Source organism: Coloeus monedula (assembly GCF_965178545.1).
Source record: "Coloeus monedula genome assembly, chromosome: 34".
In the NCBI taxonomy this organism is placed as follows: domain Eukaryota; kingdom Metazoa; phylum Chordata; class Aves; order Passeriformes; family Corvidae; genus Coloeus; species Coloeus monedula.
The window spans coordinates 1,456,964-1,471,233 of record NC_138814.1 but is presented as its reverse complement, the minus strand read 5'-3'; the positions used below and the strand labels follow the sequence as shown (position 1 = coordinate 1,471,233).

The 14,270-nt window shown below is 42.7% G+C and overlaps 1 protein-coding gene across 1 annotated transcript; it reads right to left on the bottom strand.

Annotated features, from left to right (window-relative positions):
• Window positions 1–2,131: 2,131 nt before the first annotated feature.
• Window positions 2,132–12,421, bottom strand: LOC309583979 (butyrophilin subfamily 3 member A2-like; the record flags this gene model as incomplete). Its single annotated transcript, XM_082299868.1, has 5 exons — window positions 2,132–2,625; window positions 3,896–3,922; window positions 9,679–9,966; window positions 11,747–12,103; window positions 12,349–12,421. The coding sequence occupies 5 exons, from the start codon at window positions 12,419–12,421 to the stop codon at window positions 2,132–2,134; spliced, it is 1,239 nt and encodes a 412-aa protein (XP_082155994.1).
• Between the last annotated feature and the right edge of the window lie 1,849 nt (window positions 12,422–14,270).

Sequence of the window (14,270 nt, the reverse complement as noted above, 5' to 3'; positions counted from 1 at the left end):
ATCAACCAGGCCTAAGGGTGTATGATGATTTGGAGTGCCAGAAATGGTCAACAGATGCATCGATAACTGGGAACAGCGCTCAAAAGTGCCAAGGTGATGAGTGGTCCCCCCAGTGCATTCTACAAAAACATGGCCCAGCCACATGAAATCCCATTGGGGTCTTTGATGGAGCCAGAGAACCAATTTACAGTTGCAATTCTATCATTCCCCTGCAAGCCGTTCAGGACATTCTCACCAACGAGACGGCCGTGCCCTGGATCTGCTGCAGGCCGGGCCACAGCGATGAGCACGGCCACATTCCAGCACAGAACGGCTCTGGACCGTTGCTGGTCTGGGGAAGGCGGAGTTTGTGGGAAATGAAACAACTCCAACTGTTGCCTTAAGATAGACGGTACTGGGGAGATAGGGAAGGAAATTCCCAAAGGGATACACACACTGCCTCATGTTCCAGTCCAGACCTGGGATTCCTGGGACTGGGACCTTTTCTCTGGCTGCCTGGGGGACCGCGAGTGAGACATATTTTGTTCTTCATGTTCTGCAGTTTGAGCGCGTTGATAATTTTGGGCTGCGTTGTTCCGTGCTTGGTTCAGTTCACTCAGGCTGTTGCTGGGAAAACGGGTGCTGTGGTGGTAACTTCCAGAGATGATGTAAAATAAGTGAGAATTGTATCCATTTCAGCAAATCAACCGACTGAAATTCCAATTGTTTAGATGTTCTTACCTTTCCTTCCCTTTTCTGAACTTTCCCCTTACCGCTACGGGAACCGTGTTGAGTCACGGGGCGCTGTGTGGGACTGATTGAATTTAGAATAAGAAAGCCCAATCCTGCCCACAACCACCGCTGTCCCAGTCCTGCCCACAGCCCTGGCCCCCTGCCACCTTTCCTGGCACTGCCACGTACCGCGTGTTTTGCCATGCGTTGGCCACAGATCCCCGCTGTTCGCTGACTGTGGGAGTCACGCCCTGCGCCAACTCACCCGGCTCACAGCGCCCTCACCCCACTGCTGACCAAACATCGATGGTGCACCCTGAGCGCCATGGAAGGGAACGCTCTGGCTCTGGCTCTGGCTCTGGCTCTGGCTCTTTTCTCTGCCCTTTCTATTCCCCTCTTACGCCCATGTCTTTTCTTTAATCAATAAACGCTTCACAGGTTTAATATTGACCTCGTTTGCTTCTAATTTCACCCTAGGAATCCTTGGAATTCTCCTGATCTCACTCTGGGATGGGACACCCCCCCCAGGGTGCCAGGCAAAAAGGTCATATAGACCCAATTTTGGACCAAAATCCTTCTTTTAACTCCTTTTCCTGCCACAAATTCTTCAAGATGAAGTCTAAAAGAAAAGTTCTCAGAACAGCAATTTTTTAATCCTTCAAAACACTTTTAATTAATTTCTTAATACAAAAAGAAAACAAAAAACCCAGGAGAATTCCACCTGCCCAAATCTCAGGATGGGATTCAGCCCAACAGAAAGAGGAAACACGGAGCCCAGGGTATGCACCCCAGAGTGGGAGGAAGGAAAAGCTTCAAAACCATTTAAATTGAGACACTGGTAAAGGTTGTGGCCTGGAATGGTAACAGAAACTTCTCCAAGGGTTTTCTGGATCAGATCTGAATTTTCTTTCAACCTGTTGATCTCCTCTCCTCTCCTCTCCTCTCCTCTCCTCTCCTCTCCTCTCCTCTCCTCTCCTCTCCTCTCCTCTCCTCTCCTCTCCTCTCCTCTCCTCTCCTCTCCTCTCCTCTCCTCTCCTCTCCTCTCCTCTCCTCTCCTCTCCTCTCCTCTCCTCTCCTCTCCTCTCCTCTCCTCTCCTCTCCTCTCCTCTCCTCTCCTCTCCTCTCCTCTCCTCTCCTCTCCTCTCCTCTCCTCTCCTCTCCTCTCCTCTCCTCTCCTCTCCTCTCCTCTCCTCTCCTCTCCTCTCCTCTCCTCTCCTCTCCTCTCCTCTCCTCTCCTCTCCTCTCCTCTCCTCTCCTCTCCTCTCCTCTCCTCTCCTCTCCTCTCCTCTCCTCTCCCTCCTTTCTATCTCTTTTCCCCTCCACGGCCTCAACTTTCCCCAGATTCAATTTTCCATCCCTGACATCCAGCATTTGCCTCTTCCCTCCTTCCCACGGAGCCCTTCCCTCATCCCCTCCGGATTTAAAGCGGCTCCGGCATCGGCACCGGGCGGATCCAGAGCGTCCCCTCTTCCCCTTGGGACACAAACGGGAAGAACTTTCCCGAGGGATCCTCCCCGGCCCCCAGCAACATCCCCGCCACCAGATCCCTCTGCTCCACGTCATAAAATTCCAGCCGCTCTTTCTCCAAGTCCAGGAACACCCCGAGCGCGGAGAGACCCCGGCTCTGCTCCCTGAGCAGGCGGCTGCCGCTGCCGCTGGAGAAAAGCTGTCCCTGGGATGCGCGCAGAGCCCAGCAATGCCGGGAATGCCGGGAATCCCGGGAATGCGGCCCGGCAAGGCTCGGTCCGTCCCGCAGCACTCCCAACGCCCAGTCCCGCTCCCGGCCCAGCTCCACCTCCCAGTAGCGCTTCCCGGCTCCCAGCGCGTCCCTCGCCACCAGCACCGGCACCAGGAGCGGATCCTGCGCATCCCCGAGATCCAGGGACCGCGCCTTGGGATCCAGCGCCACGGGAACTGCGGGGAACGGGAAGGATCCCATGAGCGGAGCGGCCCCGGGAGCTCCCGGCGGCTTCCGCGAGGGATTGGGACATTCCCGGGGAGTGCAGGGGATGCGGCCACTGAGGAACCGAGGGGCCAAGGAATCCCTGAATCCCCAAATCCCAGAAACCCCAAATCCCAGAATCCCAAAATCCACAAATCCCCGAATCCCTGAATCCCAGAGTCAGTGAAGTCCTGGGATGGTTCAACAAGGAATTCAAACGCTCCCTGGAACAGGGGATGTGGCCATTGAGGAATTGAGGGGCCACGGAATCCCTGAGTCCTGGAATCTCCAAATCCCAGGGTCCCTGAATCCCAGAATCCCCAAATTCCTGATTTCCAGAATCCCGAAATCCCATTCTCTCAGAATCCCGGAGTGGGTGAGCTCCTGGGCTGACTGAACAAGGAATTTTGACATTTCCTGGGACAGAAGATCCAGTCACTGAGGAAACGAGGGGCTGGCCTCAGAAACCCTGAATCCCTGAGTCCCTGAATGCCAGAAGCCTGGAATCCCCAAATGCCTGAAACCTTGGGTCCCACAATCCCTGAATCCCCAAATCCCCAAATCCCAGAATTCCTGAACTCCAGAATCCCAGAGTCCCACACTGGGTGAGGTCGTGGTGTTGGTCAAAACAGAATTTTAACATTTCCCAGAACAAGGAAACGGCCACTGAGGAACTGAGGGAACAGAATTCCTCAATCCCTGAATTCCCGAGTCCACAAATCCCAGAATCCCTGAAGCCTAGAACCCCTAAATCCCTGAGTGGGTGAGGACCTGGGGTGGTTCAACAAGGAATTTAAACATTCCCTGGAGCAGGGGATGTGGCCAATGAGGAACTGAGGGGCCACGGGATCCCTGAATCGCTGAATTCCCAAATCCCTGAATCGTTGAATTCCCAAATCCCTGAATCCCCAAATCCCACAGTCCCTGAATTCCTGAATCCCCAAATCCCACAGTGGGTGAGGTTCTGCATTCATGGAATGGGTTGGGTTGGAAGGAGCTGAAATCCCATCCAATCCCATCCAATTCCATGGGCAGGGACACCTTCCACTGTTCCGGGCTGTTCCAATCCCCTCCCAACACGGCCTTGGGCGCTTCCAGGGATGGGGAATCCACAGCTTCCCTGGAAATTCCATTCCAATCCATCCCCACCCTCACAGGCAGGGATCTCTTCCCCAGATCCCCCCCAAATCTCCCGTTTCCCCGCGGGAAGCCGCTCCCTGTGTCCCGCCATTCCCTGCTCACCCGCGTGGCTCCGGGCTTCCCAGAAATCTGCGGGAAGGAAACGGAAAGGGGAATTTCATGGATCTGTTGGGCAGCGATTTCAATGATTGCAATGAATGAAAGGAATTGATTGGACTGAAATGGGGCAATAAAATGGAATTTTTATCCCACTTACCCAACTCGGCTCGGAGTTGCTCTGGAAAGGAGAGAAATTCCAGTTATTGGCACTTCTTCACTGGGAGTTTTGCAGGTCAGACAACCCCAATCCACGGGAAATCCCGCCACACCAGGGGTTGGTATTTGAATTTTTGAATTCCAATTCAGCATAAAGAATTAGTGGGGTTTAATTAAAATTAAAGGGGTTTATATTTGTGGGTTTCAATGAAATTACCTGGGTTTTTATTTGTGGGGTTCTGTATAATTATATCTCATATAATAGATGGGATCTAATAATATATAGCCAAATATAGTAATAAAAAATAGAGTATGATATAATAACAACATTCTATTATATAGAATATGTAACTATATAATTTATATGCAGTACATTAAATATAATGTATGGGGTATGTAACACCTCACTACTATGATATATAATATACATCTATTTTACATCTTATGTGTAAGGTAATACATATAATATATTATTGTATATAATATATAATATAACAATATATAATATTATAATGCATTATATTACAATATATATTATATCACATACATTTAATGTAATATAACATAATATAATGCAGTATAATAGAAGAATATCATTATCGTATCATATTGTTCTATTATATAGTATAATTATTTTATATACTCTATAATATATTATTATTTATTATAATTTATTTTCAGATTATATCACATTTTTAATATAAACATTTTAAGAATTACGTGTAATATGCATAATATATGATTGCTATACATTAGAAATATAAAAATTCTATTTTTAGAATTTATATTGTGATATATTAAAATATTCTTTCTCTAAAATATATATATTATAATGCACGTATTATAATATATAGTATATATATAATATATATACACTATACATGTATATATTATATACAGTATTATTATAATAGGTACAATAATATGTAATATATAAAAATATACAGTTATATATAATGTATTACTATTTATTGAATATATTAATGTATAATATATAGTAATAAATATGAAATATATATTATAAAGATATATATGAAAATAATACATATTTATAATATATAAATATATATTTTAATATATAATATAGTATGTAATATATAATATATAATATAGTCTGCAATATAGAAGATATAATATATAACATATAACATATATAATATATAACACATAATATACAACATATAATCCATCATATATAATAAGAAGAAAATAACACTCTCTCCTATGTTGTATATCCTATATAATAATGTATAATATGTAACACACATCACGTATAATATGAAATGTTTAATATTCAATTCACAAATATTCACTATATCACACATGACATCAAACCTGCACCATGAGACGATGATATCGAATACATCACATCAAACCAGTCTCGCACACGACACCGACACAAAACAATCTCTTACCGAGTCTCTGCTTGTTTTCCAGCTTTCCTGTGGAAAAACAACAACTTCCCTGAGCTCCGCGGGCCCTCGAGGGGCCGGTGCAGAGCTGAGACCCCCGCGCAGGAATTCCAGCCCTGAGCAATCCCGGCAGCGCTTCGCCCTTTGGAATTGTTCCCGTGAGGAACGGGCGGGGTTCAATTCCCCAAAGCCAATGCCGGGATCGAATGCTGGGATTGGGTTGGGTGGGAAAGCCCCGGAGTTTAATTTCTGCCCTTTCAGCGGCTCTCGGAGCTGCTTGATAATTAATAGTGAGGGCATTAATATTAATTGCATTTGATTTGAATATAATTTACATAAATCGGAGAAATGGATTTACCTGCTTCGGCTGCGCTCCTCAAGGGCTCTGAGTCCATCAACAAATGCCGGGAAAAAGGGAGAAAAATCCGTAAATTCCCGAGGGGCTCAATTCAGGAGTAAAATATTAAAATTTTTAAAAATTTAGTTCAGGACGAAAATTCAGGAGCGAAATTAAATAATTAAATAAATAATTAAATAAGTAATTGAACAAATTTAATTTAGGACCCAAGCTTAGAAGTACAAATTAATTAAATCTAATTCAGTAAAACGTAGGAGTAAAAATTAATTCTATTTCATTTAAGAGAAAAATTAATTTAATTTAATTTAGGTGAAAAAATGATGGGGATTTAAAGTATTTCTTTGTCCTCAATTATTAAAGCTCTGACAAGGAGTTTTACCGGAAAATAGGAAATGAATCAATTGGAAAATCGAACGATTAGAAAAGAAATCCATTGGAAAGAAATCCATTTGATTTTATCCTCATATAACGATCCGCATCTCTTTTTGGGATAAAACAGCACCCGGGAAGAATGAAAGGAGCAGGAGAATTGTTCTTACCCAGCTGTGCCTTCAAACGGTCTTTTTCTGAAATAATTGAGACATTAATTGATAAATTTCTGTTAAAAACTTTAATTGTGACGCGGTTTTGACCACTTTCTAGTCCCTCTTTTTTCAATAAACTTAAATAATATTTAAAAAAAAAAAAATCAAATAAAAATCAGTAAATCAAAATGAAATGAAAATTCATACATAAGGATTAATTAAATAAAAGTTAGTGAGTAAAGATAAATTAAATGAAAAGTAATTGCATAAAGATTAATTAAATTAAATGAAATTAATTTAATCCTCCACCTCCCAAATCCACTTTCCAAAAATCCCTTTCTCAGCAGCTGGATTTTGGAATATCCCTCAAAACCCTCAGGAAGAGCCCCAGACTTGTGTTATTTAGAGACTTCCATAAATTAGTGTGGAAATAAATTGAAAATAATTAATTAAGGAGGAAATAAACATGAATGAATTAAAGAGGGAATAAATTCCAGTTGAAGTCACTGAGCTCCCAGCAGTGCCTCGGTGCTGTTCCCACAATTTCATGGGGAATTGAGGCTGAAGAGCCAAAAATTTGGGGTGAAATTAAGCAAGAAATGGGTCGGGGAATCATTGGAAGGTTGAAACATAATAAAATATTAATAATTAACATATTGATGTTCAATATTTTAATTATGCAATATTTAATAATTTTGTAAGGTAATTGTATGTTATAATATATAGCATATTATAGAACACAGTTGTGTACGTTTATATTTTATGTAATTATAGCTCATTTTATATAAATTAATACATAATTATACATTATAATACACTATATTATAGTCTACTCTATGGCATTCTATTCTAGATTAATTATATGAAGTAATTAATATATAATAAATACACGATCTATTAATTAATTATATATTAACATTCATATTAATGCATCATCGATAGCATTAGTTATATATTATATATTGAATATCATCTAGAAATATGTTAATATGTTATTTTAACTACGATGTGTTACAATCATAACGCCGTTGTTAATTCTATTAATTTATCATTTTTACTATTCCGCCATCCCGTCCCTTGGAGCGTCCCAACACTTTCAATATTTTATTCAATTATTTGATGTCCATTATCTTTAGGGCGGCTGGAATGAATGGCCCTGCGAGATCTGCCCGAATTCGGGCGCCGTTGAGGGCTCAGCAAATCAAAGCTGCGACCAACGGCGCCCAAATCCCGCTGGGATTCCCATCCCAGCAGCCGGAACCCCTGGGATGAATCATCTCTGATTCCCGGGAATCTTCACCTGTCCCCGCCTCCTTCCTCGAGCGCTCTGCAATCAGAGAGATCCAGGAGTAAATTATTGATCACGGCAAACATTTCTGTATTCCTACTGATTTCACATATTTGAATATTTTATTTATTTTCATCTTTGACATGGGTTTCTATTTTATATAATTGATATTCATATCTCAGGCAATAGATATTTATATAATCGATTTGTGTGTTGGAAGTTCTATTATGGCCTATTTCATATTGTGTATTATACATTTATTAGTGAAATATGAATAAAATATTTCTATATAGTTTATCTCAATATATTTTGCAAATGATATTTTATACGCACTCCATTTTTATATATTATTTTTATATATTTTATATATGATACATTATCTATTTCTATTATATAAATTTCCATTTCATATAAAATAGGCTTCTATAATAAATATATATAAATCCAGATATGCTTTTAATAATATTATTTTGCTCTATATTTGCACATTGTATAAAATAATTGTATTAGTTCTGAAACAAATTGATATATAATAGATAATATAATTATAATAATATATTATAATATATATTATATTATATATACTATATAGAAACTTATTCTATATTATATATTATTATAATTATATATAAAATAATATCTATAATATATGTAATTGTTATATTATAATATAATATATATAAAAAGCATAATATATATAGTTGTTATAATATAATAATATAATAATAACCATAATAACAGCGTATTATAATGGTATTATTTAATATAATAGATTATAATAACATCTTAGAATTGTATTATGAAATAGTTAATATCTACATTTATATATCATAAATCGATATAATAATAGAAATATATTGCAATATATTTACTATACGTATAATATAGTTCTTCTCTCTCTCACATATTTATTGTCTCATATTAAATATCTCATTTCCGTTTCTATTTAGGGGTTTTATGGCGTTTTTCCCTCCTCACCTGCTTTCCTGGTTTCCATAAAACTGCCTGGAAAAACAAACAATCCCCATTATTGTTTAACAAAAACCATCTTTCAAATATGATTCCAAATTCTCTCATTTTATAATGAAAAATGCATTCAAAATCCACAATCCCAGGAACTTCATTAATATTCTGTAAATATCCCATCATCCCGGTGTCCTGAATCCTGAATTTAATTCTCCATCCAATTAAATTTGTCCATCTCCCTCTCAATCCCACATTTCTGAATCTGATATGGAAATGTTTCTTTTAAGGTCATCAATAATAATAATATTTTTTACAATAATAAATAATAATAAAACTAATAAAGATAATAAAAACATAATAACTATTGTTAAAATTAATAATTAGAAGTGAAATAAAATATTTAAAATAGGAAAAAATTAAACTACATAATTAAAAATCAAATTTAAAACATTAAAATAAAAGAAATATATAAATATAAATATAATTAAGTGACATCTATTTTAAATACATTTATTTTTAATTTAAGGATTTCATTTGGATTTGGGCTTGTGGTGAATTAGAAGTGGGAATACTCACGTTTCATTTTATAAACTGCGGCCCCGAGAATTCCCAAATCCACACATAAAAAGATGAGGGAAGAGATCATCCAGGGGGATGTGGAAGGGAAGAAGGAATCTGGAGAACAGAAATGGAATTGTGAGATGAGGGAAAACAGGGATCTCCAGGTCACTGCAGGGTCCTGGGAATGTCCATGGGAATGTCCCAATCCCTCCCTCCCTCCTCGTGTCCAGGTCACTGCGGGATCTGTGTTCTCCCACTGGAATGTCCCAGTCCTTCCCTCTCCAAGCTAAAATGGATCTCGGATGCGCCAGGACACAACGAGGGATTTCTTCCCACATTATTCATCTTCCCACAGGTCACCGGCCTGGGATTGGGGCTCTGGGATCTCTCCAAGGGCAATGGACAGCAGCCACCGCCCGATCCCAGCTGATCCCGAGGCCCAGGATCGTTCTGTGGTCAATGGAGACACAAGGGACAGCAGCCACCACCCGATCCCGGCTGATCCCTCAGGGGTCACTCGCCTGCAATCCGGATTCGGGATTCCTGCGTGGCGTTGAGCACCTCGTTGACCACCCTGCAGGACACTTCCCGGTCCGATCCCGGCTCCAGCCTCATGGAACTCACGACATCAAAGATGCCGGAAGAAGGGCCCAGAGTGCTCCGAGTGGTCACTTCCTCTGGCCGCGTCTGGCCTTGGCTGTCCTGCCAAACCACGGAGGGCACTGGGAACCATCCCTGGGATCTGCAGGAGAGGCTGATGCCGTTCCCAGCGTGTCCATCCAGGAAAACCGAGGGCTCGGCACCCTGAGCTGCACAACAGGAAAAATCCAGCTCCAACAAAGGGCACACAAGGAATTCCCTCAGCAAACGGGATATTGGGAAGAAATTCTTTACTGGGAGGGCGGAGAGGGGCTGGAATGGAATTCCCAGAGGAGCTGTGGCTGCCCCATCTCTGGAAGTGTCCAAGGCCAGCTTGGACAGGGCTTGGAACATCCTGGAATAACGGGAAGTGCCTCTGCCCATGGAAGGGGATGGAACAGGAGGAGCCAAAGGTCCTTCCCACCCAACCCATCCCGGGATTCTCTGGCTCATGGCAGGAAGTGTCCATGGATTTCTCCATGATAATGTGCAAATTAATCCGATTTCTAACTCTAATTCCCATTAAATTGCTGGGAAATGGCTCTTCCTCTCCATCCTGGTTCCAGCTGGGATGGAGTTAATTTCTCTGAGGAGCGGCCTCAGATTTGGGAATGATGCCAACCATCCATTGTTTTTCATGGCTTTTCTTTCTCTCTCTTTGTGTCATTTTCTTTCCCCTCCCAGTTTTTCCTGTTTTGATTTGGGTTGACTTCAGTTATTAAACTGTTCTTATCCCAACTCAGGAATCTTCCTTGGAATTCCTCCCTGCTCCCTCAAGGGAAGGGGAGGGAGGGGCCGGGAGGGGCTCAGCTGCCAATTGGGGTGAAACCATTAAAATCAGGGATTTTGACACCATTTCCTGTTCCATTTGTGTAACTTTCCCATCAATCCAAAGACACCTTTGGAATGACTTTGTTCTCTCCACAAAATGCTGGAATTTAGCTCAGGTAGGATCGCCCTGATGGGAAATTTGTTGCTGCGATAAAGTGGGATGACACCACGAGCAGGTGACAATTGGGATACTGGGTGGAAAATGGGACAGAATTTTCCAGCTCTTTCCCTTCCTGGACAGAAATTCTTCCCCTCAGAGATATTTGCATGGACTGATAGGATATTTTTATGGATTGATTGGATACCTGTATGGATTAGTGGGATATTTATACAGATTGATGGGATATTTGTACGGATCCATGAGATATCTGTATGGATTGATGGGATATTTCTATGGATCGATGGGATATCCGTATGGATTGATTAGATACTTGTATGGATTGGTGAGATATTTCTATGGATTGATATTTCGATGGATTGATGGGATATGTGTATGGATTGATGGGATATTTGTATGGATTGATGGGATACTTGTATGGATTGATGGGATATCCGTATGGATTGATGGGATACTTGTATGGATTGATGGGATATCTGTATGGATTGATATTTCTATGGATTGATAGGATATTTCTATGGATTGATGGGATATCTGTATGGATTGATGGGATATCTCTATGGATTGATATTTCTATGGATTGATGGGATATCTGTGTGGATTGATGGGATATCTGTATGGATTGATGGGATATCCGTATGGATTGATGGGATCCCCATCCAACCTTCCCTTCTCCAGGTTACCAGGCCCAGCTCCCCCAGTCTCTCCTCATCCAGAACCCTCCTCATCCTTGCGCACCCTCTCCAGTCGATCCCTGTCTTTCCTGAATCCTGGAATCCAAAACTGAACTTCCTGAGCCAAATTGTGGCCGGGACAGACCCCAGATTTACCTGAGACTCAACGAATCACCTCTAGGAAAACAAGGATGGGAACAGTCGGAATGTGGACCCGCGTTGTTCCACAGCTTGGTAAGAAATCCATAACCCAAATATCCCGGGGAAATTCCCGGGGATGCCTCTGACTTCATGGGAAAAAGCAGGAATTGCTTCCCTGGCACCCACCTGCCACATCCAGGTCCACCATGACCTGGTCGTACCAGTTCTCTAGGAAGACGCTGCAGGTGTATTTCCCTTGGTCTGAGGGACGGACATTCTTCAGGAGAAGGGACAGATTTCCCCGCTGGAATTCCGATGGGAAAAACTCCGTCCTGCCCCGATAGCCCTCAAACTCCAGAATTGGATTTTGAGGATTTTTCCCATCAAAAGTGGCCACGGCACTTTCTGTGGAGCTCCCAGAGAAGATCCACTGGATGGAAAGTTTCTCGGGGATTATTCTGCCTTGTAACTGGCAGGGCAGGACGGCTCCATTCCCGATGACTCCAAGGACGGGGCTGTCAGGAGGAATTATGCTGTACTGGCCTGCGAGGAGAGAGAGATGGGAAAATTGCCCATGCTGGGATCATCCAGCCCTGGAATGGGTTGGGTTGGAAGGGACCTTGAACGGCCTTGGGAGTTGGTGCTTATCAAAGTTCCCATCAGCGCTTCCTGTGGGAAACTGGGATGTGGGAATGGCAGGAAAACGAGCTGGGAGAACAAACAGATTTAGGCTGGGAATGAATTCCCTTCCTAAATAAAATTGGGATTGGGACAGAACCAGGGATTACCTGTGACCCCGGGAATGATCTGCAGGAAAACAAGGATGGGAAGAGTCACTGCCGGCCGGAATCTGGATCCCATCGTTCTGCAGCTCAGGAAGACATCAATAACCCAAATATCCAGGGAAAATCTCACCAGGCTCCTGCCAAGCACAGACACACAACGGGAAGAGGGAATCAAACCAGAGCCGTTGGTTTCTCTGCATTTATGGGGAAATCCTCCAAGGTGTTTCAGCCCCTTTGAGGGAAATCAGGAAAAGGGCAGGAGCAGCTGTTTGTAATGAAATTCCGGCAGTTGAGTTGTGATTCCCAGACTAAATCCAAGCCCAGGCAGATGTGGATAACCTCCGGTAGGGGACAAATGGAGGCAGAATTCCTTAAAAAGCTCCTTCACTTCCCAATTCTGCTCCCAAGCATCCACTGTGCCCTGAAACTCCGCACGTGGATTCCCTGACTCCTGTTGGCCTCATGGAAAGTTCTGGTGCCAGGTGGAGGAAGAAGCCGGCAACTCCAGAACAGATCCTCAGAATTCCCTGGAGGCGAAGAATCCCCAGCTCTGCTCCCAGCTCTGGATAGGCTCGAGCCCCTCCGGGTCCATGCTGGACCTGGAGATCCCAGAACGGAGCCCAGAATTCCAGGTGGGGCACAGTGGGACAATCCCTGTCCTGCTCCTGCTGCCATTCCCAATCCCAGCCAGCTCCCACCTGGACACACCTGGGCTCATCCAGGGCCTTTCCCAGCTTCCCAGGCCCTCTTCCCACCTCCTGTCCCAGTCCCTTCCCTGGGCAGGACAGAGCTCCTTGGACATCTTGCTTTGATTCCCTGAGTTCCTCCTGGCATGGGATTGGCAAATGCAACCCGGGTGATAAAATCATGGAATACCCCGAGTTGGAAGGGACCTTTCCCAGATTTCCAGCCCCTCTCCCCCAGGCTGGAGCCTTGGTTGTCCTGCAGGAGCTTTTCCCACTCCCACTCCCATCCCTGTGGGGGCCGATCCATGTCCAGCCCCGCATTCCTGAGGAAAGCAGAGCATGGAATCTTCTAAAGGCCAAGCATGGGGCAGCAGAGAGCCGAAAATGAAAGTAGGGATTGGGACTGTGGGATGCCAGACCTCCCGCACTGATGTTTGTGTTGAATGATTAACCCCAGTGCAAATTCCCTTTTCCAAGAATTCGGATGAACAAAGGAAAAATAGAAAGGATCCAAAGTTCCAGAGCCATTCCTCACTGGTTTTAAATTAATTTCTCTTTTATGCTCCTTCAAATAAAACCTCTCTCTCAAAAAAAAAAAAAAAAAAAAAAAAAAAAAAAAAAAAAAAACCAAAACCAAACAAACAAAAAAAAACAAACAAAAAACCAAACCAAACCAAACCAAAACAAACCCCAAACAAAACCAAAACCAAAAATTGGCTAAAAATTAATTTTAAAAAGGGAAAATCAAAATAAACTCCATGGAAATCACAACCAACATTTCCATGGCTCATTCTGTTAAAAAAGGTCCCAAATCCCAGTTACAGGCTTGTTTTAGGCATGAGCAGATTGTTTGATTCATTCAATTAAGGCAGCAAAGAAATTAAAATGAAATGATCTTTAACAACTTCCCTTAAAACCACCCACAAATACCAGGAATTCCCACCGAGGCAAAAAGAAATTCCAACCTGGAATCATTCCCGGGGGGATATCAAGAACAAACCACCAGCTCAGTGTTCTCCAAAAAACCCCTCAGCGTGGACATTTCTCTTCCAGCCAGGTTTTCCTGAACAGCCAGATCCCGAATATCCATGTTAAATTCCACGTGGATTATGGAATTGGGGAATTTCTTTATTCCCTGGACACGGATCTTTTCCACATCTGTGGGGGGACAGACTCCACAAGTTCCTGCACTCGATCCTGTGAGTTTTGAAAAGGGACTTTGACCACAAAAGACTTTTT